Source organism: Xenopus tropicalis, chromosome 8 (genome assembly GCF_000004195.4).
Source record: "Xenopus tropicalis strain Nigerian chromosome 8, UCB_Xtro_10.0, whole genome shotgun sequence".
NCBI classification, from domain to species: domain Eukaryota; kingdom Metazoa; phylum Chordata; class Amphibia; order Anura; family Pipidae; genus Xenopus; species Xenopus tropicalis.
Window position 1 is genome coordinate 64,927,373 of NC_030684.2, and position 26,612 is coordinate 64,953,984.

Here is a 26,612-nt window from a genome sequence, read left to right on the forward strand (position 1 = left end):
AAAGAGCTGGTACTGTATAATAGAACTGCTTTCAAATAAGCTATTCTTTCTCCTAGTGTAATTTCCCCAAGTTGGTGGGACTTGGCGATTTCCTATATCTTCTGTGTGGGTGTTATTCTCATATCTATCACTAGGCACAGCATGGGAACATTTTTAGCAGTGCAAACAATTTCTGACTTAATTTTGATCTATGGAGTGTTGAACCTTTTCCAAGCTTTAGGTGAGTGCTTTCTTTTGAGAAAAGGGTTCACAATAAGATGCTTATTAATCTTACCAATCAAAACTCTCAGTGTTCCATGGCCTAAATGCAAATACTGAGACAGTCAGATGTTACTTTGAAAATAAATGCACATGTACATAGTTGTGTTAATACCCACAGTCTCAAACTGTTCATCTGATGGTTACAAGATTTGTGTAAGAAAATCAAGTTCTAATCTGATCCGCATTTGCGTTTATAGATAGTTATATAGATGAACAGGGGTGCTTTTGTTCACCACCATGCTGCCTGAGATGTGAGACTTCCTTTAATAAACAAACAAAATTTCTGGTATTATTACACTGCAGTGAGTGTCAAAAATATTTTTTTTGAGAACTGCTGTTTCTTGTAAAACACTTAAAGGAGAAAGAAAGGCAAAGTCACTTGGGGGTGCCAAAATTTTAGGCACCCCCAAGTGACTTTAATCGCCTACCCTTTACCCCAGGCTGGTGCCCCTGCTCGGAGAGAACAGCACCAGCCCGGGGTACCTGCAGCGCTTCCTTCTTCCTGGTTCCCTGCACGCGCATACGCAGTAGAGTGAAAAGCCGAACTTTAACAGAGAAGTCGGCTTTCCACTCTACTGCGCATGCACCGACCGCTGGCATTTTCGGAAAGGGAAGCTGGAAGGAGGAAGCGCTGCGCTCCAGGTACCCCGGGCTGTTTTCTCCTAACAGGGGCACCATCCCGGGGTACAAGGTAAGCGATTAAAGTCACTTGGGGGTGCCTAACATTTTGGCACCCCCAAGTGACTTTACCTTTCCTTCTCCTTTATATCATAAAAATACAGAAGGCAGCTTTTTTGTGCAAGCAAACAATTCAAGTGCTTTACCTGTGGCAACTTCTACAGTTCGCAATGATGAAGAACTATAAGGAGAAAGAAAGGTGAAAAACTAAGTAAGCTTTATCAGAAAGGTCTATGTAAATAAAGCCATAAGCACTCACAGAAAAGCTGCACTGAGTCTTCTCTCAAAAGAAACAAAGGATTTATTTTCTTCTTTTGTGTATACATGTTTTTCTTTGTCAGACTTCCTGCTCTCAGAAAAACCTTCAGGGTACGGCAGGAGTCTCTCGCTCCCCCACCAAACTGTGCTGTGTAATCTGAGCTACAGCACTGAAGCTACTGACACCAAGCTAAAATGGCAGCTGTTATCTTAAACAAACTTCTAGGGCTGTTCACTCAGGTATGGTAAAGCTTTCTGCAGAATATAGTGTTCTAGCTTGCACTATTGTGGCTAATCTGTTGAAATAAAATGCCAAAATGCCTTTTTCTTCTTAAGGACTGTGACACACGGGGAGATCGTGTGACAAATTTCCCTTGTCGCGTGCGACTAATCTCCCCGAAATGCCCTCCCAACGGCTAGAATGTAAATCACCGGTGGGATGGCATACGTGGCGCCGCGATTTGCTGAAGTCACGGAAGTTTCCTCTACAAGTCTATAAACTTGTCTCCACAGACCAGCATTTCTAAATTTTACTTTAAATCAAATGTTATAATTCTTAGCTAAATAAAACTTGTGATGCTTTCTTTTAAATGCTTTGTTTGATGCAGGCAGCTTATGGGGCAATTCTGGAAATTATCATGATCTGAGAAGCTTTGCACAGTGAGAACAAGCTCTGAGGTTTCTGAGTGCAGGCCACAAAGAGCATGACATTTAGTTCCAGGAAAGCACGAGAAGCAGAACACGGAATCGACCCTATAGCGGTACTGTATGGAATGATGACTTGATTATTACTCTTCCTGTCCTTTTCGTTTCACAAATTTTGGTCTGGTAAATTTATTTGTAAAGGTCCCTCGAAATACCAATAATAAAATGAATTCCAATCTAATCTCACTACACAGCATCTGGCATTTGAAAAACGCTTTTATGAGTACATCATGGTTCAGCTCTAAAGCATATCTGCTTTAACAGGTTTCCCACATTCCCCATGTTTGACATCATTTTAAACAAAATGTTGATGACATTTGTTCTGGCCCATTATGTTACATTTCCTCATAGTTAAAATAAGGTTAGATGCAAATTTACAAACTAAGGAAGTAAAATGTTAATGGAAATAAATAAGTAGTTCAAACTAAGTGAATGGAACAGACCCAAAGTTGTGCCTGCTTATAAGGATTTTGTTGATAAGGGATTATTTCACTAGAAAGATAACCCTATTAAGGGGAAGGAAGCTGTGATGTTACATTGCCTTTTAACGTACGAGGACAGACCAGGTGATTAGTTGCCGCAGCTTTTAAAAAATCTGATTGCAGCGACTAATCGCAACAGCTATCAGATTAGCAGTTTATGCCATACTGCAGATTTTTAAAATCGGGGCAACTAATCACCTGTTTTTGACCTAAAGAGAAAATCCATGAGGGTAAATAGGAGCAAGAGAAGTCTCAAATCAGGATTTAAAATGTATGTATGTATATCTTAAAATGCTACAAAAAGAGATTGAGAATTAAAAGGTTCTGGAGCCAGAAAGAGAAGGAACAGAGAGGGATTAGGGGAGGTAAGTTTATCACCACTGAACAAGTCTGTAAAAAGACAATAAAAAAAAATCAAATGTTACAACTAAGGTATTGCAACTTTCAAATACTATTGTTCACTTGTCAGGTTATGTACTGACAAATGTGGAAGTGTCACTTATAGTTAAGGTTTTAAAACAGTTACAAAAAATGATGTTGGTACTTTTGAGTTATTTTTAGATATTCAGAAGTTCATTAGAAGTTGGTTTTGAAGGCGAAGAAAAATCTAATAACCATATCTGTATTTGTTATATATAACAAATAATATAACAGCTAACATATGCCCACAGCACTACTTTGCACTCAGTTTTGGCATAATTTTCTCATCTCTGTTAATAGAAATAACTACTTGCGTCAGATATGCCCTGCTTCCTTTTTTGAGTTCTTGTCTGTTTCAGAAAAAAACATTTCCTTCACTTCACATAATTGTGACATCCACACAATGGTTGCCAATGCAACACCTTACACAACGATATCACAGCTCCCCTCACTAAGACAGCTGCTATACAATGAGTTTAGGAAATGCTTCTTTCCTGCATACTTGTTAACTGCTGTGGGCTTATTACAGGTGAAAGACAATAAAATTCTGTTTGCAGATTCCCCCATGCAGCCCCCCCAACTTAGGTGAATTCTGTTCTCAAGCTAGCCTTGGTCACTACTACCCTGGCCTTGAGGGAAGAACCACCTGTTTGGCTGTAAGAGCAGTTATTTGTTTTTCTGTGTGTGTGTATCTCTCCCACCAGTAACCCCCTTTTACATGGGAAAGAGTAAGGAAGTAAAAGTCTATAAAAACCCTGTGATTTCTTTGTTCATGGTTCTGACTCTCTGATAAGCTCCGAATTTATAGAGCTTGTGTGAAATAAAGTTTGTTTTTGAATTCAAGTGGCCTCTGGTAACTGAATTTCCCAGACACAGATATACTGTCTGAGCACTTGCCATTTCTTAAATGCACACTTTTTAAGTCCTGCGGGCTTTGTATAGACATACTGAGTACTTGGCAGTTTGTATGGGCATATAGCTTAAGTGATTGTCACTTTTTTAGTGCATGTCAGAGGAGAATGATGCCCTTGGGAGTAGTGTAAAAAAATATTGTACATGTGCTTTATTTAGGTTTAAAACAGGGAGAGGAAGTGAGGATGCCAAAAATCAGCAAAGAAACAAAAAATAGATGCCATTGAACAGACGAGGAAGGCATGGAACTTCTAAAAACTAATAAAGCAATTGTGGGCCACAGTAGCTTAACATTTAGAAATACTTTTTCTTCACCTTTAAAGAAATATTTTCATGGGAAAGTAAAGAAAGAATAACATAAATTATTCTGATGTCTATAAGTGTCAAGAAAAGGCAGAAGATGATTCTTTGGTCCTGAAAAGTATTGATATGCAAAATATTAAGGCAGTTCCTGAATTACATCAGATTCTTTAGATAATAAATTAGAGGGGAAAGGTAATTTTAAATTAAGTGACTCTCTACCAGTCTATTTTCAACCTTAGAGAATGTGTGTGACCATATATGAATTATTCAGCAAGAAGACATAGCAGAAGACATAGTAAAAATGCTCAAAATATGGTGCAATATATATAATGACAACCTATCAAGAAAGGAAAATATTTCTCTTATCAGTCTGAAGAATAATTTAGTTATAGTCATTAGAAAAAGTGGCAGTGTGGTTGTGAACATACAAGAGGCTTTGTGATATATAGTCTTATAAAATAGTCTGGTAACCTCTCCTGACTGGTATTTATAAAAGATGAAGGGGTTGATACAGTATGTAATTCTAAACATATGATTGTTATTAAAAGGAATTGGAGCTTAATGTTTGCGTTACCATCTTTATCTTTTATCACATTCTAAAGGTTCATGAAGAGTTGGTAAACTCCCTTCACAAGCCTATTGTCTCTGGCGTTAACGGCTTAACCACAAGTCTATCCATGAATGAGGATTCTTTTCTTGCACCTTTGGTTTCCTTATTACCATCTTACATTAGAGTAATGTCCCATGGATAAATAGCACTGGTATAGGAGGGAGAAGAGAAAAAAAAAAACTCTCTCTCTCTCTCTATATATATATATATATATCATGTATACAATTTAAATAAATATATTTATACTCATATAATAAATGTATAAATGTATTTAAACTCATACAATAAATGTATTTATGCTCATGTGATGTCAAGTTATTTAAATAACACCACTTAATAGTCTGTGCCATTAATTAAGTATTTATTCCTTTTGGCTCCAGGGTGTTTGTGTATGTATGGTACCTTGGTTATGACCCCTTTATATCAGTGATACCTTTTGTTATTGCATTCTGTGGGTACCTAACCTGTTCTAAGGACTATAATATATAGATTGTTTCAAGAGAATGTAAATCTTTGTTGCATAGCAAAACAAGTCTGAGTCCATTCATTTCTAGTAGTTGCCATTTCAAGATAGGATTTCAGTATTAAAAAAAAAATAGGGGCAGTTTTGCTTTTCTTCTTGCTTCCCTATCCCAGCATTTTAGTTTCACACTTCTAAACATGGTGTGGCCTCGCAAGGATACATTGGACTACCAATATTGTAATACTGTACCAAATTTAATAAAATGCATGTTAGTGACATTTAACATTCAGAGGATACCTAATAGGTAGTTTAAGAGCAAACATGGACAAGAAAGGCACTGGTGAAGTGTTGAGAGGGATACACAAAATTATATTATACTTTATATATAATTACATATACAATTAGTACAATTTACTCCCAGAGTATGCTGTAAATTGTCCAAATCTTCCTAAAATTATTCAAGAAATGTGTTTTTTACAGATAAGAAAATAATTATTCTCCTAATGTTTAATTGTATCTTGTATCTTCAAAGTAGTACAACACCCTGTAAGTTTTTCCAGATTTTCCTTTACTATGGATGTAGCCTTTTTGCGGGCTGCAATGGATAGGCCAGAGTGTGGCTGTGGTCCTTATTGTCCTTAATTGGAGTACTAAACAATCTACTTGCAGAAGCCTACAAATACATTTTTTTCCTATGGGATAAATTATACTCATAACTTACGAGCTATGTGGCTTGCCTCTTACAGAAAAGAGCAAGCTATTTGTAGTCAGCTAGAAGAAAGCCATCTAGCCCTAACTTTACACACCTCTATGGGGTGACTGCTCAAGCAAGGAAAGTACATTGTATCCAACATTTCCTGTGTTTCAGATTTTGTCTATATCTGCAATAATGTATTTAAGAAGTTAAAATAATAATTATTTTAACAATTCTATATATTAAAAAAAAAAGAAAAAAAACCCTTAAAATATTGTGCCAATTTAAAAAATATTAAAGCCTTTGGGTATGCTGCAATATTGTGTATTCCTGATGAAGTATCACAGGCTTTAAGAATCAGGTTTTCCTTGCTGATTTGCAATAAAAAAAATCCTAAAATAAATTCCATTGTGAGCTTATTTTGGTCTGAATGTCAACTTTACAGTCGTGATGCCATCAAGCCTTTAGTCCAAGTAAACGTGAAGTGTTCAGGACATCATCTCGTGTGAGATAGCAGCCACAAATCTGTCTGTATCCTGTGAAGGACTCTCGTCCATGCAAGACCCTCCAATTATCAACAAACAATACCTGTGGGGAAACATAACCAGAAATAAGATTAATGAAAAGCTTAGTTAAATTAAAATGAAATGGAACTGCACTCCCCTGCAGTGGCCCCAGGAGATTTGTGGCAATACTATTGGTAAACTTGGATATAATAAGGAAAAAAATAGTTGGTGGTTACCAAAGTAGATGTGAAATTCAGGTGCATCACTCTGATCCAATAACTATGAGAATGGTGGGCCCCAGCCTTCATGGGCCCTGCTGACCCAGACACTCCCCATGGATGCTACGAGCAGTCCCCTGCTTGCTCAAAGCCACAAGTTAAGGAGGAGGAGAAAGGAGGCAAAGGGTATGCAGCATGTGAGGGGGAGGCAATTGAGACTGCTGCCCTGGTAGGTCCCAAACATCCCAGGAACAGATGCACCTTAAGGGATTATATACCCCATTTTATTATGTTTTTAACCCTGCAAGACTTGAATGGCAGGTAAAGTAAAAAAACAAAAAGAAAGTGCTAAGTTTTATAGCTTTTCAGGTTAATATAAAATAAGGGCCTGCTATTACTGGCAGATGTGTAAAGATCCCCATACACTGGCAGACACCTACGGGTGGGCGATATCGGAAGAATCCAGAATAATTCAATCGTTTGGCCCTGGGGCCAAACGATCGAATTATAATGATGGGCATAGGCAAATTCGGTCTGGGGACCGCATCAACGAGCCGATGCGGCCCCCGATCCGACTAGCTTTTCTAACCTGCCCGATCGAGACCTGGCAGATTCCAGGCGAGATATCGGTCGGGCAGGCCCGTCGGAAGTGCCCATACACGGGCTGATTAGCTGCCGAATCGGCAGCTACTATCGGCCTCTGTATGGGGACCTTAAGTCTCACAATATAGCAGATGAGAGGTCTGATGGTGGAGCACTGTCCTAGTTTGGCCCTACTACTACAGCCCTCCTGTAGTTATGAGCCCCATGTCTGATAAAAGGACAATAAAAGGGGCTCCTTTTGGGTATCTGATGAAGTTGTTAGGGAGTGTGACCTGTGTAAGGTCCTTTTTTAAAAGTGGCTTTAAACACAAAAAGAGTAGTTTGCACAGGTATCTTAAGAAATGTTAGTTTGAATTACTTTCTTAGTAGCACCCGACAGTGTTAGTAAGTGTGCAGGCCTGAAATCAAGGACTTTTTATGAAAGACAGTAAATCAAGGGGAGCATAGATTTTCTAATACAGTACATTTGTAACTATAGAGAAAATGGATAGCAATGTACAATATAAGCTTTGAACTGATTTCTTGCTAGCCCCAACTGTACATGCTCTAGCAGGGTCGATATTGGCGGAAAGACTGAAGTGTGTTTGATTGAAAGGAAGATGGCGCCCAGGTACGCTGCTCTGCTCTTTTAGGTTGGGATTTTCTTTATTGGTAGTCTTTTTATAAGTTACACACTATGTGATAAGGAATAGGTGGGGGGGGGGTCGAGGCAGGCCAGTTAAAGGGGCTTTTCGACCTGGGGGGTGTAGTTCTATATAAGAGATATATGCACCATTAATATAACCATCTGATGATGCGTTTCCGACCATGAGCCAGATAAGGAACTTGTCAGCAGAAAGAAAGCTGATCTGATGTTATTCTGTTTAGGAAAAACATTAGAAACATTTCTTACCTCTTTCCTAACCCGAAAAACCCCATACCAGCTCTTTTGCTTTTTCCTGACACATTCCTCGACTGGATCACTGCTGAAAACTGACCAGCAGGTAGTGCTGTTGTAACAAAATCCATTCATTTTACCAGTACATCTATGCTTGTTATCTTGGTTTACTTAGGAAATATACAGAGAACCCGTTTCTTGTGGACTAAGTAGGAAATAAACATTTTTAAAACAGGGTGTTTTGCATATTAGATGACAAATATAGAAATGATGCCCATTTTACCCATCACCATCAGTTCCTGGTTGTGCAGTGATACCATATACACGAATAATGGATTTGTCCCATAACACATGTAGGCAAACACTGATATGTGTCATAAAAAAAACAGCCATTAATGCACCTTTCACAAACGCAAATACTTGGTTTCACATTCACGTGTATGACAAAACCACATTTGACCAAAAACATAGCAGAGTTTACTTTTATCTGATCTTAATGTAAGACTATTACGTGATTACGATATTCATTACCTTATATAGCTGAACAAATAACCTTTCTCAGGCTACTGATGCGGTCTCTAGATTTCCTGACATTATATCAAGACTAATACTAAAAGCAAACATGTGGTTGAAAGATATAGTAAGTAAAACACTATATTGTGATATAAAGGTTATGAAACATTCCTAGCAAATCACAGTTCACAGTAAGCAGGTAGAGTTTATTGCTCTGCTGTAAGAAAGCAAACATCTAATTAGTTACTTTGTTGATCCCCCAACCCACCCCCAGGCAATTTTTGTGTAACCTATTGTTGTAAAGATACTGGGTAACTCTTTTCACCACCCTTAGAGCAACAACAGGATAATGCAGAAATGGGTGGATGGGATGCCACTTTTTCAGCACTAAGAACTATGTAACTGCAGTTTTTTGTGCAATTTAGGAAAATAAAGATGCTGCTACCAAAACAGAGAAATAGCATGTTTATTGGCTGAACATTACAAAATAACAATGTGGTGGGTGGTTAAACGAAGTCGATCTTTAAGCAACTTACCTTTCCTGGCTTTAATTTTACCCATAACTCATTCTCGTGCCTTCTCAGTTCATTGGTCAACCTACGATGTGCAATATACCATTGCTGTACTATATCATAAGGCACAGTGCTGATCACAGCCCGATCGTAATTGTTGTACCTTGAATTAGAAACAAAAGCATTAACCAGGACCACTTTTAGCATAGAGCCAAGAGCGTATCAGTCCTGTTCTTACAGCATCAAAGGGGTCACTTGGCAGGAAAGAAGAAAATACAAATGGCATAGTATACTGTGTGACAGTAATTATATGTATTCATTAGATGCAAATATATGACCTGGTTCATGTTATACTGAATATGAAGGTAAAAACAATTTGATATATCAATAGTGAATTCTTGGAACCACTGGATTAGTTATTTCAGCCAATATTTGTACCAGGCCTAGTAATCCATAACTGTCAAACGAATGTTGCTTTCGTATAACTGGTATGTGACTACCAATGGTCACCATGCTTTACCAGACTAGCAGCAGGGCATGCTGAAATTTCTGACATTGTGGTATTGCATGACAAAAGCACCCTTGGTATTAGAACCCATTTATCAATTTACTGTGCCTAAGTCTATGGCCATTTGAAGGTATTTTCTTGTCCCGCACTCTCCATTGCTTTGTTTTTTGACTCATACTTTGATGGGAATTTTATATGATAAGTTCAGTATTTGCACAGAATGTATGTCTCACCATATTTCTTTCACTTTCATTACTATCACACTAAATGACTTCAGTATTAAACACATGAAATATAACCTTTAACAAGTCCCTCACACTATGAGATATCTTATTTTAGGACCGAAACATACCTAATCATATAAAGCTCTTTATTCCATGGGTAAACATTTAGGACAGGACCAATCCCCACCATGTGATTATTACTTCCTGCCATGTTCTCAATATATTCATGTTTCAGAGGTACATTGCTGAGCAATTCAAAATCATTTGGATAATCGTGACGGACTTGATCAGCTGCATAGAAGCCATCCACTAACAGCGTTCGACCCCCAGTTCCCTCATGCCGCAGACAGTGGAACAGTTGCATACTATGAAACAGAAGTGAACATGTAAGGAAGCCATTAAAAAGTTATAGAATACAGTTGGGTTCTGCTTTAATATCGGCCCTATTAAGGGTTTATTTTGTATCCAGGTCTAAACTGCAATCAAGAATATTAATTGAAGCTGTGATATTTCCTATCTTTCCTGATATTTGTTATTTGGAGCATGAACTTTTCAGCTCTAAGATGCATTTTTTGTTTTTTTAAACAGAGAGAAGATGGGACAAATATTGTAATGATTAAAAGTCTCAATGTGATTTGGCTATTGGACCTGCATTGCCTTTATTTTCTGTTAATTGGCAAAGCTGTCCCAAAGAATCTGTCTGCATGTGTCTGGTCATATCGTAGCACAGAAACATTTATTAGTCACCCCTGAACTTTGTCATTGCAGACTGTCATTTAGCCCCACACACCCTCTCCAATGCAGGAATAAGCTATTTTGTATATAGAAATAATTAAATAGTAAAAAATGATTTCAAAACAAATATTTTCAACATATCTCACATTATAAGGGTTATACTGTGGCTTTAGTTCCTTTTTTACACAGAACTAAAATGCTCCCACTGAGCTGTATGGCAAATACTTGTAGATACCTGCACATTGCATTTCCAGGCATCATGACTAGCAAGACTCATGACCTACATTCTAATGCTTTATAAAATAGCAGCAATAAAACTTTAAAACTAAAAATGATTCCTGTAGCAAATGAAAAATCAATACTTGTTATTTTAAAATTTCTGCTTTCCATGAATATGTACTACAATGAAGCTGCGTACACATTTGGAAGCTTTGGCTGTAAAATAATCGATAGTCATAAAGCTGTATTATTAATTTTTACACAGGATTTTAACCTGTCCATCATAATTACTAAGTAAACAAACATTAGCTTATGGACTTATGGAGCTGGTGTAAAGGACAGGGCAGTATTTATCATATAGGTGTTTATATGCTAAACTGCTAATATAATGAATTTGAAACAGCAGCACCACCTGCAGGTTATTTTGGCCAACCAGTTATAGTCGGCTAAAAATAATTAACATGTTTCTCTAGACGGTGTTGAGAAGAGCAACATCAAAATTCTTTTCTTAAGAAAATTGAGTTTCAACCAACTTTACCAAGTCGAACAAATTGGTATGCCCTGCTTGTTCATCACCTACTGAGTTTAGCAATTAATAAAACTTGGCTTCCTGTCATTTGAAAAAAGGCGATACAGCGATGCAGGGGAAGCATCCACTATGCGAGGATCGATTGACCAATCCTAGCCTTCCTTCTGTATAGGAAGGAGTCAGGCTAGGCTTGATCAATCGATCGCCGCATAGTGGATGCTTCCCTGCATCGCCATAAGTTTTAACGGGTATTTTGTAATAAAGCATTAAAAATACTAAATGTTTTGCAGGATAGGGCAATTATTGGTGCAGGGTAGAATAGATTTTTTACTTAGATGTTTACTGTTACTTTTCCTTTAAAGTCAATTGGACAAGTTCATGATATTCTTGATTACAAAGCAATACAAAAAGCAGTGCACTTTTAACATAGCTTAGTACAGATTCAGAAACACAGGTGATTTAAAAGTGTAGCATTTTGTTAAAGTGGTAAGGTGTAGTGTATTTTACACATCTTAGTAAATAGATGCAGCCATGCTAGCTTGCCCTACAAGCCTACAAGCCTTAACACAGAAGATCTTCTGGAAAGTGTAAAGTAGGGATGCAGTAAATCCATTATTTTGTATTTAAATACCGAATCTTTTATAAAAATAGTAGGACAAATACAAACCAAATTCAATTCTTCTGAATATGCAAATTTGGGTAATATTGACTATACAGCATCATATGACACATGGCATTTGGCTTGGCTAAAATTATGGATTTGGCCAAAAAGCTGTTAAAATTTGGTTGAACAGAAAGGGAGGTCTACCAAACAATCTTCTACCAGCCTAAAATGTACATGCTATGCTATGCATGTGTATTGGCAAAATACTTACCCTATACATAGTTTTGGTCAGTCTTGTACAAGTGTATTTTTCTGGTGCTTTATTGCATGTTTAAAGTGGTTAATATAAACTAATTTCTAGTTGGATAAGTACACTGATGCAAATTAGCACCAATGTTGGTAAATGGGCCTCTATACAGAAATAATAAGAGTATGAACATTAAATAAGATAAAATATTAATGGATACTTACCCACAAGGCTCTTGGAAGTATGTGGTATCTGTGTGACGATCCAGAGCTAATTTTGTGTAAGCTGTGTCTCCACGTGAGAAGTCAGAAGTAAGATTCCACATCTTACCATATATAGTTTCCCTGCAAATTCCATTGCAATGTCATTTTTTTTATACCATACGCTAAAATACTAAATACACTTCTTAATAACAATCTTGGAATGGTACCTATGGTACTACAAAAAATAGGTGCTGTTTTTTCAGAAGGGCTGCATTATTGCTTTGAAAGGCTTGGGAGACAGGTATACCAGCCCACTGTGTATTTTTTCATGACAAAACACATGGAGCTAAAATGCCTAAAATTTCTTTCCACAGTTTTGAAAATCTCCAGTACAACAGGCCAATTAGGATTCTCACAGACAGCTAAAAGGGATGAGTGGAAGTGTTTTTCCCTGAAAAAAACCCTTAAATCACTTGTGTGCTGTAGGCCCAACAAAGCAATAACACAAGCCTTTCTGAAAACCACCTGCAGATCCTATATAAATCTTTAGAGGTGATGGGCCTGGAGAAACCAGAATTCTTGTCCTGAAGTATGGCCAAACAGGAGAAATGCATTAATTAGATCCTTATGTTTATGACAGTTCAAATCAAGTACAGGTGTGGGATCCATTATGCAGAAAGTTTTGAATTACAGAAAGGCCATCTCCCATAAACTCCATTTTAATCAAATAATTCTAGTTTTTAAAAGTGATTTCCTTTTTCTCTGTAATAATAAAACAGTACCTTGTACTTAATCCTATGATATAATTAATTTGCATTAGGGGTAAAACAATACTAATGGATTTAATAATTTTTTACAGTTTTACAGACTTACAGTACGGAGATCCAAATTATCTAATTGTTAACATATCTATAAAGCACTGATTTTTGTAAAATATTTTTTTAGTCAGTTAAAAGGCACCACATTTGCCTCCTTAAAATATATGTAGTTTGTCGTTATTAACATGTGGTACAGCTTGATCAGCTGATTGTAATGAGGGGTTCTGCTATCTCTTGAAGATATGTTACTGTAGCAATACCTCTTCTATCCAGCATAGTTTAGCAGACCGTTTTCATGGGCTGTGCCTCAGAAACAGATTTGTGCTGCATATATTGGTTTTTAAATGCAATAACTTTTAAAGGAAAACCCCCACAAGTGACAGATACCTTATTAAAATCAGCTAAGAAGTTGGCTCAATCTTAATACTGGCAATCTGTGAGTTCAGGCATATGCGAGAGGGGCTGCTGTAAGACGCTATAGACAGTCACTATTGGGCTTGTTGTGCTCTTAGGGTGTAAAGTAATAAAATGTGCAATATTTAGACCTCTCTGTCTTCAAGGCTCCTGTGCTATGTTTATCTCTCCAAAGCATGATGCTTCCTGTTAATTTGTCATAATATGCATTTTAAGTAGGCATATATTAAAATTTACCTGATATGGCTAATTCTTTCTGCTACTCTCTCTGTATCCTCATAGGTTGCTGGCACATCATCAACAAAAGCTATGCCATACAGCAAGAAATTCTGCAGGAAAGCTCTCAGTCCCTCACTTGTTTTCAGAAATTCTGAATAACTGACAGATGGGACATTAGCCTCCTTGTAGATCCTTTCATTCCACAAGATCCGAGGCTGGACTAGCTGCTGCTTCTGACCTTCATAGCTATTTTGTACCAACCATTCTAGTCCATATCGGGTCATATGACCATCTGGCCCTGTAAAATATGAAAATATTACTTTGTTACAAATATAACTGCTCATGTCATGATGAATTTAAGTACTGGATTCAACTGAAGAAAACATTTTGAATGCTTAATTTTGCATATCTAGCTTGGTTCTGCTGATAGATCTATACAGGTACTTATAATTATAAAATATATTATACCGACAACTAAAATACTGAACAATGTCATTAATAATAACAAGACAGTTACAAAAATCTCACAACCATCACTGGGGTAAGCAATCTTTTCTCTTTAGAGAGAAGAGAAACGATTGCTTACCTCAGCCATCCCCTTCGTGACTCCTTTTATTGATATGAATAGTTTTCAGCTGAAAATGCACATTTGAACCTTTTGGACAAATACTGCCTGTCATAAGCGACATGTCAATACGCAAAGGCAGAAATATAAGCACACAGACACTGTGGTATACATAGTCACACACACACACACACACACACTGATACTTGGTCATACAAGGAGTTACACCCAGTCAAAGTGAGACACAAAGGTGCAATCCTAAAGTCTTTATATTATTATTTTTGTCCAGTTCTTGGCTTATAAAAGCAGAATTCTCTCAAGCCTAAAATAAATGAAACTTCCTTTAGAAGCTTGTAATGCTAATAAGAGTCCATACCAACATGTGATCAGTGGATGAGAGTTTACTTTCTTTTCCTTTTACGGACACTTCTCCTAGCAATCTTTCCTTGCCTCTGTATTTGTATTAATCAAATAACCCCATCAGCCAACCCTCAAACAACTATACATGGAAAGTGTAACGCCAAATAGAGCTGGTGCTTACAAGACTCCAGGCAATTGTTCCTCAAAATTATCAGGTAAGATATATAATAGCTGCAACTATTTTTTGTACATTCCATTGTATGTACCACAATGACTTGTAGACTAGATTAGCAAGAGAGGAGAAATATCTAGTTTGTATACTGATTCTTTAAATATAACATGTTAGCAACTTACAAGTGAGGTATAAAGTGGTCTCATCTGCCCGCACCAGTGCAGGTTGGATATCAAGATCCACGGTGGCTGTATCCAGGCTACGCTGGTTCGTTTTGGCATTGTAACAGGAAGCTGAGCGACAGTGATCACGTAACCACACATAATTAAAGCGCATACATGTTCCAGAATAAAGTACCTCTGAAAAAACAGAAAAAAATAATAAGTGTAAAGTGTTCTTGAACTGCACTGTTTAGTGATTTAACTAACAAAAGGCAAACACAGGTCCTATTTATTAAGATTATGTTAAAGAGAGTCCTAAAGTATATTCACCCATGAAAGAAAAGAGTGAGACAATAGATATGTCCACAGATCATATTTATAATTAATACTTATGCCATTTAGACTTTTCACATACACATTTCTGATAATTTAAAATGAGAACAGTTATTTACAGTGGCTTGCAAAAGTATTCGGCCCCCTTGAATTTTTCCACATTTTGTCACATTACAGCCACAAACATGAATCAATTTTATTGGAATTCCACGTGAAAGACCAATACTAAGTGGTGTACACGTGAGAAGTTGAACGAGAATCATACATGATTCCAAACATTTTTTACAAATAAATAACTGCAAAGTGGGGTGTGCGTAATTATTCAGCCCCCTTTGGTCTGAGTGCAGTCAGTTGCCCGTAGACATTGCCTGATGAGTGCTAATGACTAAATAGAGTGCACCTGTGTGTAATCTAATGTCAGTACAAATACAGCTGCTCTGTGACGGCCTGAGAGGTTGTCTAAGAGAATATTGGGAGAAACAACACCATGAAGTCCAAAGAACACATCAGACAGTTCAGGGATAAAGTTATTGAGAAATTTAAAGCAGGCTTAGGCTACAAAAAGATTTCCAAAGCCTTGAACATCCCACAGAGCACTGTTCAAGCGATCATTCAGAAATGGAAGGAGTATGGCACAACTGTAAACCTACCAAGACAAGGCCGTCCACCTAAACTCACAGACCGAACAAGGAGAGCGCTGATCAGAAATGCATCCAAGAGGCCCATGGTGACTCTGGACAAGCTGCAGAGATCTACAGCTCAGGTGGGTCAATCTGTCCATAGGACAACTATTAGTCGTGCACTGCACAAAGTTGGCCTTTATGGAAGAGTGGCAAGAAGAAAGCCATTGTTAACAGAAAACTTAAGAAGTCCCATTTGCAGTTTGCCACAAGCCATGTGGGAGACACAGCAAACATGTGGAAGAAGGTGCTCTGGTCAGATGAGACCAAAATGGAACTTTTTGGCCAAAATGCAAAACGCTATGTGTGGGGGAAAACTAACACTGCACATCACTCTGAACACACCATCCCCACTGTCAAATATGGTGGTGGCAGCATCATGCTCTGGGGGTGCTTCTCTTCAGCAGGGACAGGGAAGCTGGTCAGAGTTGATGGGAAGATGGATGGAGCCAAATACAGGGCAATCTTGGAAGAAAACCTCTTGGAGTCTGCAAAAGACTTGAGACTGGGGCGGAGGTTCACCTTCCAGCAGGACAACGACCCTAAACATAAAGCCAGGGCAACAATGGAATGGTTTAAAACAAAACATATCCATGTGTTAGAATGGCCCAGTCAAAGTCCAGATCTAAATCCAATCGAGAATCTGTGGCAAGATCTGAAAACTGCTGTTCACAAACGCTGTCCATCTAATCTGACTGAGCTGGAGCTGTTTTGCAAAGAAGAATGGGCAAGGATTTCAGTCTCTAGATGTGCAAAGCTGGTAGAGACATACCCTAAAAGACTGGCAGCTGTAATTGCAGCAAAAGGTGGTTCTACAAAGTATTGACTCAGGGGGCTGAATAATTACGCACACCCCCCTTTGCAGTTATTTATTTGTAAAAAATGTTTGGAATCATGTATGATTTTTCTTCCACTTCTCACGTGTACACCACTTTGTATTGGTCTTTCACGTGGAATTCCAATAAAATTGATTCATGTTTGTGGCTGTAATGTGACAAAATGTGGAAAAGTTCAAGGGGGCCGAATACTTTTGCAAGCCACTGTATAACCCTCTTATTACTGAAAATATATAATAACTTGCACTGCTTAGGAAAGAAATGTAACTGCACCACATTAACTTTTTCTTTCTGAAAGTCTTTCAAACAAAACCTGGTTAGCAGTTAATTATTACTACAGAAGTAATGTTCATCTCACCAAGGTGGTCCTTGTGAAGAACCCAAGAGCAGACTTTAACATCTGGTGCTGTACTGAACCAGCGATGTACAGCTGTAACATTCTTATGAGAGATGGATGACCTTAAAACCTGTTTTCTGACCACGTGTCTTTGCAGTGCTCTTGCCACTGGATACAAACATGCCAGCCTGCGACACCACATTGTGCTCTAAAGAGACAAAATCAGAAACATGAGTCAAATTTATGTAGTTCTGCATTCAGATGCTGTTACGAGAAAGAGGTGAGTTAAGACTAAATAAGTTGATGAGTTCAACAAAAAGGGTTGGAAAAAAGAAAGAAAAAAAAAAGGTAGAAATGGACACAAAATATATCAGAGAAAGAATGAACACATCCATTTAATATGAATGAATTGAAATAATCAATAAAAAAATAGCATTACCTTGTCTCTGTGCAAATGATCAAATATTTTTTACAAGCATTTGGTAATCTTTATGACATTATAAGATGGACATTTTATATATATGAACAGACATAAGATTATGCTTGAGACCTCTATCAAGAAAACTGTGCTAGCTTGCACTGTAGCTGCCCTGTAGGCATTAATAAGTTAATTTGTGTTTATAGCAGTAGCTCCAGGACAGATTAGGCCTTTATGATCTTACAATTCTATAAAATATTAGATGTGAACAGATTTTCCCCCTCAATGCAGAAATAGATTATGCCTTAAAAAGAAAACCGACTGCCCTGTAAAATTTCAATCCTGTTCCTGCAAGTAAAAATACTATTAGGTAACATATTTCTTAATGTTTTAAGCAGTAATTTTTCAATTGCTTTGAATAGAGAATTTGAAGGTAAGGATTAATCACCCCCCAGTGATTTAATAACTTACCTGATACCCCAGACTGGTGCTCCTCTTAGCAGAAAACTGCACCACCCAGGGTACTTCTGTGCAAGCCATCCTCTTTGTGTTTCTTTATTCTTAAAAATCCCGCAGCTGATGCATGCACAGTAAAGTGAGAATGGCGGCTTCTTTTGTTAGAGGAGAACTACATTCTCCCTGGCTATAAAAGCACCCTTAGCTGGCCTGCCTCGACCCCCCTCACCTCTCCCTTATCGCATAGTCTCTAACTTTAAAAACTGTCCCTATCGCAAACCCCAACCTAAAAGAGCACACAGCGCAGCTGCATACCTGGCCAACATCTTTCCTTCAAGTGAACAGTTTTTGGGTGTCTCCGCCGATACGAACCCTGCTTGCGTATGCGCAGTTGGGGCTAGCAGGAAATCAGCTTAAACTGCACATGCACAAGCAGGGTCCCTGTCGGCGGTGAGACCCAAATGATGTTCACTCAGATGCATATGTGCATCTGCATAGAGACAGAAGCAGAAAGAAAATGGCTCACACATAAGTATCCAGGGCTGGTGCAGTTTTCTGCTAACATGAGCACCAGCTTGTTGTCATTACAATCACTTGGGTTCCTAATATTAGGCACCCCCTTCCTTTAAAGGGCATAATTGTTATCACTGTATCATGTATCATGACAACTGCTATATTTAGAGCTCCTTTTCTTAAATAAAGCAAGTGGTTTGTCATATCTAGGAGATAGATAAGTTGGTCAAATGTTATTCAATTTCAAATATAAAGCAACTGGAGTTCCTGAATTATCAGATGTTTCATCTGTGATGTAAGTGGTAAACTTCTGAAAATTACTCAGCAAATCCTGTTACTTTAGACTTATTACATTTAGACAATACTAAATGCTATACCTCATGACTCTAGATGAATAATTCTGGTGAAAAACTAGTACTGCAACTAATATTTTACTCTTTCTTATTGCTTAAAAAGCTCTTGAATATATGGAAGTTTTAATAAATTATATTTTTGACAAAAGGCAAAACAAACCTTTTTTTCTGGCCCATGCGGCAGGATCACGCAGGGTAAATGTCAAGATAGCAAAAATTCTCTTATAGAAAAAATGGCTTTTATTCAGCCAGCAACAATACAAAAAAATAAAGGATGTCTTTCTTAACAAAAAAAGGACAGCTTACATCAGCAGAATAACACAAAAATACAAAGATTTACAGACCTTCGGTCAGATAACAAAATCTGAACAGGTACATGCACTTGGTTCACAGACCTCTATCTCGCTCTCTCTCTCTCTTACTCAGAGATCCTGTAAGATTGAGCAGGCAGGGCTTAAGGCTGATAGCAGACCAGGCGTAGGGCGGATATTTTTGGCAAGCAGAAAAGCGCTTGCTGAAAATACTGCCCTACACCTCCTACATGTGCCTGCACCCAAATGAATGAGATACGCTCGACTTTGCATTTTCTCGCGTTTTTATGCGTATTTCTGCTTCCTGTGTCTGCACCCGAGCGTATCGCATTCATTCGGATGCAAGCACATGTAGAAGGCGTAGGGCGGTATTTTCAACAAGCACTTTTCCGCTTGCCGAAAATATCCGCCCTACGCCTCGTCTGGCATTAGCCTTAAGGCCTACTGATTAGCTACATGAGGCTAATCACACCCAGCTGGTCAGCCTGTAGCACCTCACTCTGCTACACCCCAAAACGTAAGTTAGTTTAAGTGACCTGCTCTTCGGTACAAAACCAGGTGCAAGGTGAAGCTTGCTGCAGTGTTAGTGTATAACTTGCTAGGTCAAAATGCCTGCTCATTCAAACGATTTACAGTCTGTGGGGGCGGGGTTGTTTTGAGGGATTTGCCACTGCATGTGGCTCTTAAGTAGCCCTAGCTCTGTGTGCAATTGCCCATAGGCTTACTCAATTGAAAGTAGTGACTGGTAACCCTCCACAAAGAATATCATAACTTTTCAAGCCTGAGGACAATGACAATAGCCACGAGTCCTACAGCTTCAAGGCTCCATGTACTACATGAATAAGGTGGTGTATTATGATGTACAACAATTTACAAGTTAAACAAGGTGCAACAGGTTCTTCCTATTGTTGCCACATCACCCCCGCATGCTGCAGACTAAACTAATTAAAGTACAGTCATGCAATATGAGGCCGGTATTAAAAGGGTGAGGTGGCAACCTTATTTCTTCCCCTTAAACAAATAAGCCCAAAAATATATTCTGTTCAAAATATAGACCCTCCTACCCAATGCAATTTATATTACAAACCTTTGTCTTGTTCTGTTTTTATCGTCCAGCTTGATCTGATTCCAGCAAGTAACCCTGTACTGGATACTTTTTCTCCTTGTCGCTATGTATCAAAGGTTGCTAAAGGCATAAAAGTGGATTGATAAGTAAACAGGATTACAGTCAAGTTTTCCTTATATAGTTAGAAACCATTATTTCAACCAGATATGCATAACAGCTAACAGGACAAAAATAAGCAGAAGGAATCCTCTTGACTAGGCAAATATTTCTGTCAAAGATTGCCAACCGTTCAAGATGTTCATGTGTAGACATTCTGAACTTAAAGGGGCAGTTCACACTGAAATTAGCTTTTATTATGATTTAGATAATCATGCATGAGGGAATCTGAACTGGTCTTTCATTTTTTATTTGATTTTCTAATTTGCTTCCCTTCAGCCTAAAATGTAAAATGCCATGTAATCAAAATGCATATTCATACTGAACATTTTTTTATTCAATCTGGTTAAGATTAGCTATGATTATTGATGGTTAGACAGCACAACATTTGTGGTGTTGCAATTCTTTAAGTTTTTGTTCTGCAGTCTAAAATGTTATCAGCTCTTTGATTTCTGGGCTCCCACTTACTCTAGCAACTAGGTAGTGGTTTGAATGGCAAACTGGAAGAAAAATAGGAAAAGGTCTGAACAGATATGGGCATAGGTGGAGGGTGACTTTTTTGTTTGGGGAGGCTAAAGATGGGCCATACAGAGTCTGACCTACAGCTAATGTGAGACTTAGTGCATTTGCTGCTGGTGTAAAAAATTAACCTGTGTACAGTACCTGGGTATAGTACCTGTGTATTGCACCTGTGGGAGTGGGATGAAATGCAGCAAAAGTTGAGAGTTGGTTCTCAGGTAAAGTTACAGTCTTTCTTTTCAGTCTTCATTTCTGCACTGCCTTCAGTTTGCAAAATCTCCCGATCCCTGTGCGCATCTGTGCTTTGATTGGTCAATTTTACTGTCTGTCAAGAAAGCTGTGCTCTGATTGGAGAATCCACAAGAAGATCGATCCAGTCGGAGCACAGCATAATCGGCTTGCAGGTACAGAAGGTTTCCAGGGCAGTGCAGAAACGGAGTAAGGTTTTTTTTTTGTTTTTTTAAGGTGCCAAGCAGGTTTGGGGAGGCTTAGCCTCCCCTAGCCTTATTGAAAATCTGCCTATGACCCCAGGAGTGGCTACTTGCTGTTCCTACAATATCTGCCAACATCTACAGTAAAATGATCACTGCTGTTTTTGGTAACAGTATGAAATTAAAAAAAAGACTGAATCAGCATGCTGAAACTCAGTGCAAGGCTGATGCCAGGCTCCTACTTTGCCTGCACCTGGAAGCATTGTGTCAGCCCGAGTCACTTTGAGTCAATATCTGCCAAGTGTGCCTGCAAGGTAGGAGGCTAATGCCAGGGTAGGAGCTGATTCTCGGCAAGGAGTTTTCCACAGGCCGAGACTCAGCCCCATCTAGAATGAACCTAGAGCAGAGTACTTGCAGTAGAAGCTTCATAATTAATTTGCATATCTTTCCTCCCACTTGTTCAAGATCTTTAAAGGAAGTAGCAGCTCTTTCTTAATAACCGATCTCTGTATTGGTCGTACTGATCTGGCTGCTGGTGTGCAGGAGGGAGGGAGGGAGGATCTGAAGGGGAAAGGCATCCAAATAATGTTTCAGTGAGTAGCTAAATTCATTATCATTGTTTCAGTGAGCAGCTAAATTCAATCTTAAATAGCATGAACTACGGAGGCAGGTGGAGAGAGGGAGTGAGTGGAGGGGAAAGTTTACTAAATAACTTGCATGAGTGAGCAGATACATTAAGGACAATTTGATAATAAACATGAATTAAGGAAGCTGATGCCTTTGGCAGATACATGCTGAGGAAGGGAGAGAGTTCGGGGGGCTACGAGGTCAGGCTTCAGTTTTGCATGGCTGGGCTTTACAGACAAGCAGGAGATTCCTCTTTAGCTGTTTGGGAGCAAACAACAAAAAGGAAAGTAAAAAATAAAAATAAAAGTAAAAATTAAAAAGTAAAGCTTTAAGTATATAGCCAAAGAGAACTAACATGCTGCTGACTAATAGGATTATAGTAATGGCAAGCATAGGCTTGTGGTGTAACCATGCTCCCATGTGGCCTGCACTGCCAAGAAAAAAAGATGCTCTTCCATTACTAAATTTACCTGCAGTGACTGCCTACAGCTTTAGCACATTTGGTTATTCTTTAACATGTGCTTTTACCAAATTAGATATAAAGTTGCGCCATAGCGTGATTTATCATGCTTGGGGAAACATTTATAACACTGCCAGTTGCTCTTGCTGACAACCAGTTTCTTATGTTTTCAAGAAGCAGCTCAGTATGGGAGGTTGCCACTATTGAGTGCTATTCTGATATACAGTATACTGGAAGCTGCTACCTTCCCATTGTTCTGCTGATCGGCTGCTGGGGGAGATACCCGTGGGACCAGGCCTAACTCGGCACATCACTTGCAGCCTCTGGTTGAGCTCTTAAGCTCGCTCTCCCCACCTCTTCCATATTCTGAATTTATAGGCGTGCCCGCCATGCCCGCTTCATTTGTGACATTATTGTGGGGCACAGGTTGATTTGCACCACACATATATCATTTCTAAGTTTGGCCAGAAAGGTCTATCTTGGCCTCAACTGACCATGTAACTCTTTGCAACTTGTTCACTATTATTCTTTTTGTCAAACATCAGTTATGTTTTGACATGGTTCTTTTCTGGGTAATGGCTTCTTTAAAGCACAAGAAAGTGCTCATTTACAAACACGAGTTTAATGTGCAATGGGCTAAAACTGATTTAAAAAGCTATAGGGTTGATTCACTAAGGTGCTTTAAATCGAGCGTTATTTCTAGCATGCATTAAAATTTTTATTGCGTCTTATTTTTCGCGACCTGAAGGAGAAGGAAAGTCAAAATCTATTAAGCACACTATTAAATAGTACTACTATTGCTGTGTAAAAACGCTATATATTGTATTTAAGTCGCACAGACTAATGCGATATTTAGCTCATCTATGTGTTAGTGAATCATGTGTTGGTATTATCTCTGCACATGAATTAACGCAATGCGTTAAAATTAACACCTTGCGATCATGCGTTATTTAGCGCATGCGATATGCGAGTTAACGCACGTGATAATACTTTTGCAAATTGCAAATTTTTTTGGGTCAATTTTAATGCAAAATAGCATGCGATAATGCTTATCGCACTTTAGTCTACACCCCTTGCAGACTCATATAGTGTCTAGCAAGGAAGTGTGGCTTTCTCTTTGGCTGCCTGTCTGCTATCCAACAACAGCTCCACTGAGCCTGGAGGCAGAAACAGGCCCCAGTACAGCCATATCACCCCAAGTGATACCAACATCCTATCTGGAGAAGTCGGGGACAGGGCCCTGTGAACAAGGCTTAGACAGAATAGCAGTCCTTGTTATAGCACCCTCTAGGAGCAGTGAGTTCAGTCAGATTTATATAGTAAGGGCAGCTCAGCCCCAACTAGAAGATAGTGGAAGTATTCCTTCCATCCGGCAATGTTGCCTTAGCTTAGGGCCACGGACTAGTGACAGGATACAGGCTAGGATAACCCCTGATCTCTGCCCAGCCGTAGGACCCACAAGAGTTAAAGGTTATCAACCTGAGGATTGGAATAACTATCCAGACTGCCTTCCAAAGTGGTGCCAAGCTGACAGGTACTTTACCTGCCTAGACGCTACCAAGAGGTGGGTTAAACCGGTGGTACCCTCCTTTACTATCCTCAGTGGGTTCTGCTATATCAGCATGTCTCTGTGAGTATTGACTGGTCCCTGTACCAATAACATGTCTTGGACAATAAGGAGTTTACCAGTTTATCTGCAAGAGCTCCTGGCGTCCATCTCACTTATCTAAAACACTACACAGTATCAGTGGGAGTTGTAGTACAGCAACACCATTCAGCCCAAAACCTTCCATATAGCGAAGGCCCATTCCTTTGAAAGAGAGTCCCAATGTACCCCATGCTCTGTCCATAGCCGTGGTTTGTCTATTTCAGCCAAAAAGGGGTTACAATAGTAAAGATAGTAGCTCCCAGTAGATATCAGAATTGCACTCAATAGTAAGAAATCAAGTTTGGCTTGGGACTCCTCTAGTTTTATTTGGGTAGAAGCAGTTCTAATGTGTAGTGCTGGCTCTTTCTGAGGCACAATGCACTGAGATGGCTGCCTACACACCAATATTACAACTAAAAAAAATACATTTGTTGGTTAAAGAATAACATTTTAAATGGTAGAGTAAATTATGTACACAGTGTAATCTAGAAATAAAAAGTATACCATAAAATCATGAAAGTATCCCTTTAAAATGCATTTTTTCCCCAGAATTCCTGCATATGTGTATCAGCATTTTGGGAATTCTTTGAGCAGCATATGTGGGTGCCCCTTTAATAACAGAGCATTGTGATCTATATGTGAGTACACTGGGTCGTTTCTAGATACCGGCACATTGGGGTGAAACCTATAATAAGCGTAGTATACATTGGGGCAGATTTGCTAGGCTGTAATAAAGGCAACATAATTTGCCACACATTCCCAGGCTTCACTGTGTAAAAAAACAGCGTAATTTTTTTCCCCCTTTTTTTCTTAGAGCAACTTCTGCTGGAACTTGTAAAATGTATGAAACCCACTTATTGTACAGCTCTGGAGAATATGTTGGTGCTTTATAAATAAATGTTAATAATAATAATACTAATAATAATAATAATAACTTAAAACACACCTTGCCATTTATTTTACACAGCTGTTTACACAATTTTTTTCTGTGTATTTCATTTTACACAGCATAAAATAGGCCTCACTGTGTAGCAGCACAGTTGGTTGTCCATGGATACCAGCGCTGTGTCCTTATAATAACCCTATAACCCATATAATAACAATGCAATGCACATTATGTACCAGCACGTTGATGTGCCTTATAATAACCCTATAACCCATATAATAACAATGCAATGCACATTATGTACCAGCACGTTGGAGTGCCTTATAATAACCCTATAACCCATATAATAACAATGCAATGCACATTATGTACCAGCACGTTGATGTGCCTTATAATAACCTTATAACCCATATAATAACAATGCAATGCACATTATGTACCAGCACGTTGATGTGCCTTATAATAACCCTATAACCCATGTAATAACAATGCAATGCACATTATGTACCAGCACGTTGATGTGCCTTATAATAACCCTATAACCCATATAATAACAATGCAATGCACATTATGTACCAGCACGTTGGAGTGCCTTATAATAACCCTATAACCCATGTAATAACAATGCAATGCACATTATGTACCAGCACGTTGATGTGCCTTATAATAACCTTATAACCCATATAATAACAATGCAATGCACATTATGTACCAGCACGTTGATGTGCCTTATAATAACCCTATAACCCATGTAATAACAATGCAATGCACATTATGTACCAGCACGTTGATGTGCCTTATAATAACCCTATAACCCATGTAATAACAATGCAATGCACATTATGTACCAGCACGTTGGAGTGCCTTATAATAACCCTATAACCCATATAATAACAATGCAATGCACATTATGTACCAGCACGTTGATGTGCCTTATAATAACCTTATAACCCATATAATAACAATGCAATGCACATTATGTACCAGCACGTTGATGTGCCTTATAATAACCCTATAACCCATGTAATAACAATGCAATGCACATTATGTACCAGCACGTTGATGTGCCTTATAATAACCCTATAACCCATGTAATAACAATGCAATGCACATTATGTACCAGCACGTTGGAGTGCCTTATAATAACCCTATAACCCATATAATAACAATGCAATGCACATTATGTACCAGCACGTTGGAGTGCCTTATAATAACACTGCATTACACATTGTGTACCAGCACATCAGGGTGCCCCTATAATAAAACTCCAATGTACGCTGCACATTAGACCATTAGTTCCCCAAAATAAAAATGCATTGCTTACTTCACATCAATATATTTGGGGTGGCCTATAACAGGACAGCATTGCACAGTGTGCACCAACACGTTTGGATAATATTGCACGTTTGATTACTGAGTATTTCAGGGAGAACATTGCACACTATGCAAAACATCAAAAAAATGCCATTGTTTAACAAAATACCGCAAGAAAAGTGTGTAAAATAAATACTCAGCATACACACCTTGCTTTCTGGCAGACTAATGCACACAGCTTCCATGCTGCCACGGAAATGGCTCCAGACAGGAAC

At 38.5% G+C, this 26,612-nt stretch overlaps 1 protein-coding gene across 1 annotated transcript; it reads right to left on the reverse strand.

Moving 5' to 3' along the window:
• Nucleotides 1–5,327: 5,327 nt before the first annotated feature.
• Nucleotides 5,328–26,585, reverse strand: tmlhe (trimethyllysine hydroxylase, epsilon). Its single transcript, NM_001102830.1, has 9 exons — nt 26,547–26,585; nt 20,318–20,416; nt 17,201–17,387; nt 15,015–15,191; nt 13,754–14,033; nt 12,306–12,425; nt 9,876–10,112; nt 9,040–9,178; nt 5,328–6,374 (listed from the first exon to the last, which is right to left on the reverse strand). The coding sequence occupies exons 3-9, from the start codon at nt 17,379–17,381 to the stop codon at nt 6,243–6,245; spliced, it is 1,266 nt and encodes a 421-aa protein (NP_001096300.1). The 5' UTR covers nt 17,382–17,387; nt 20,318–20,416; nt 26,547–26,585; the 3' UTR covers nt 5,328–6,242.
• Between the last annotated feature and the right edge of the window lie 27 nt (nt 26,586–26,612).

Bases quoted from the DNA above. Each gene is read 5' to 3' on its own strand.
- tmlhe (NM_001102830.1), bottom strand. From the start codon at position 17,381: ATGTGGTGTCGCAGGCTGGCATGTTTGTATCCAGTGGCAAGAGCACTG. The intron at 12,426-13,753 runs GTAAATTTTAAT...TGGAATTTGCAG, and splicing joins GAAAGAATTAGCCATATCAG to GGAAACTATATATGGTAAGA. The intron at 10,113-12,305 runs GTAAGTATCCAT...TCTGTTTCATAG, and splicing joins TACTTCCAAGAGCCTTGTGG to TATGCAACTGTTCCACTGTC.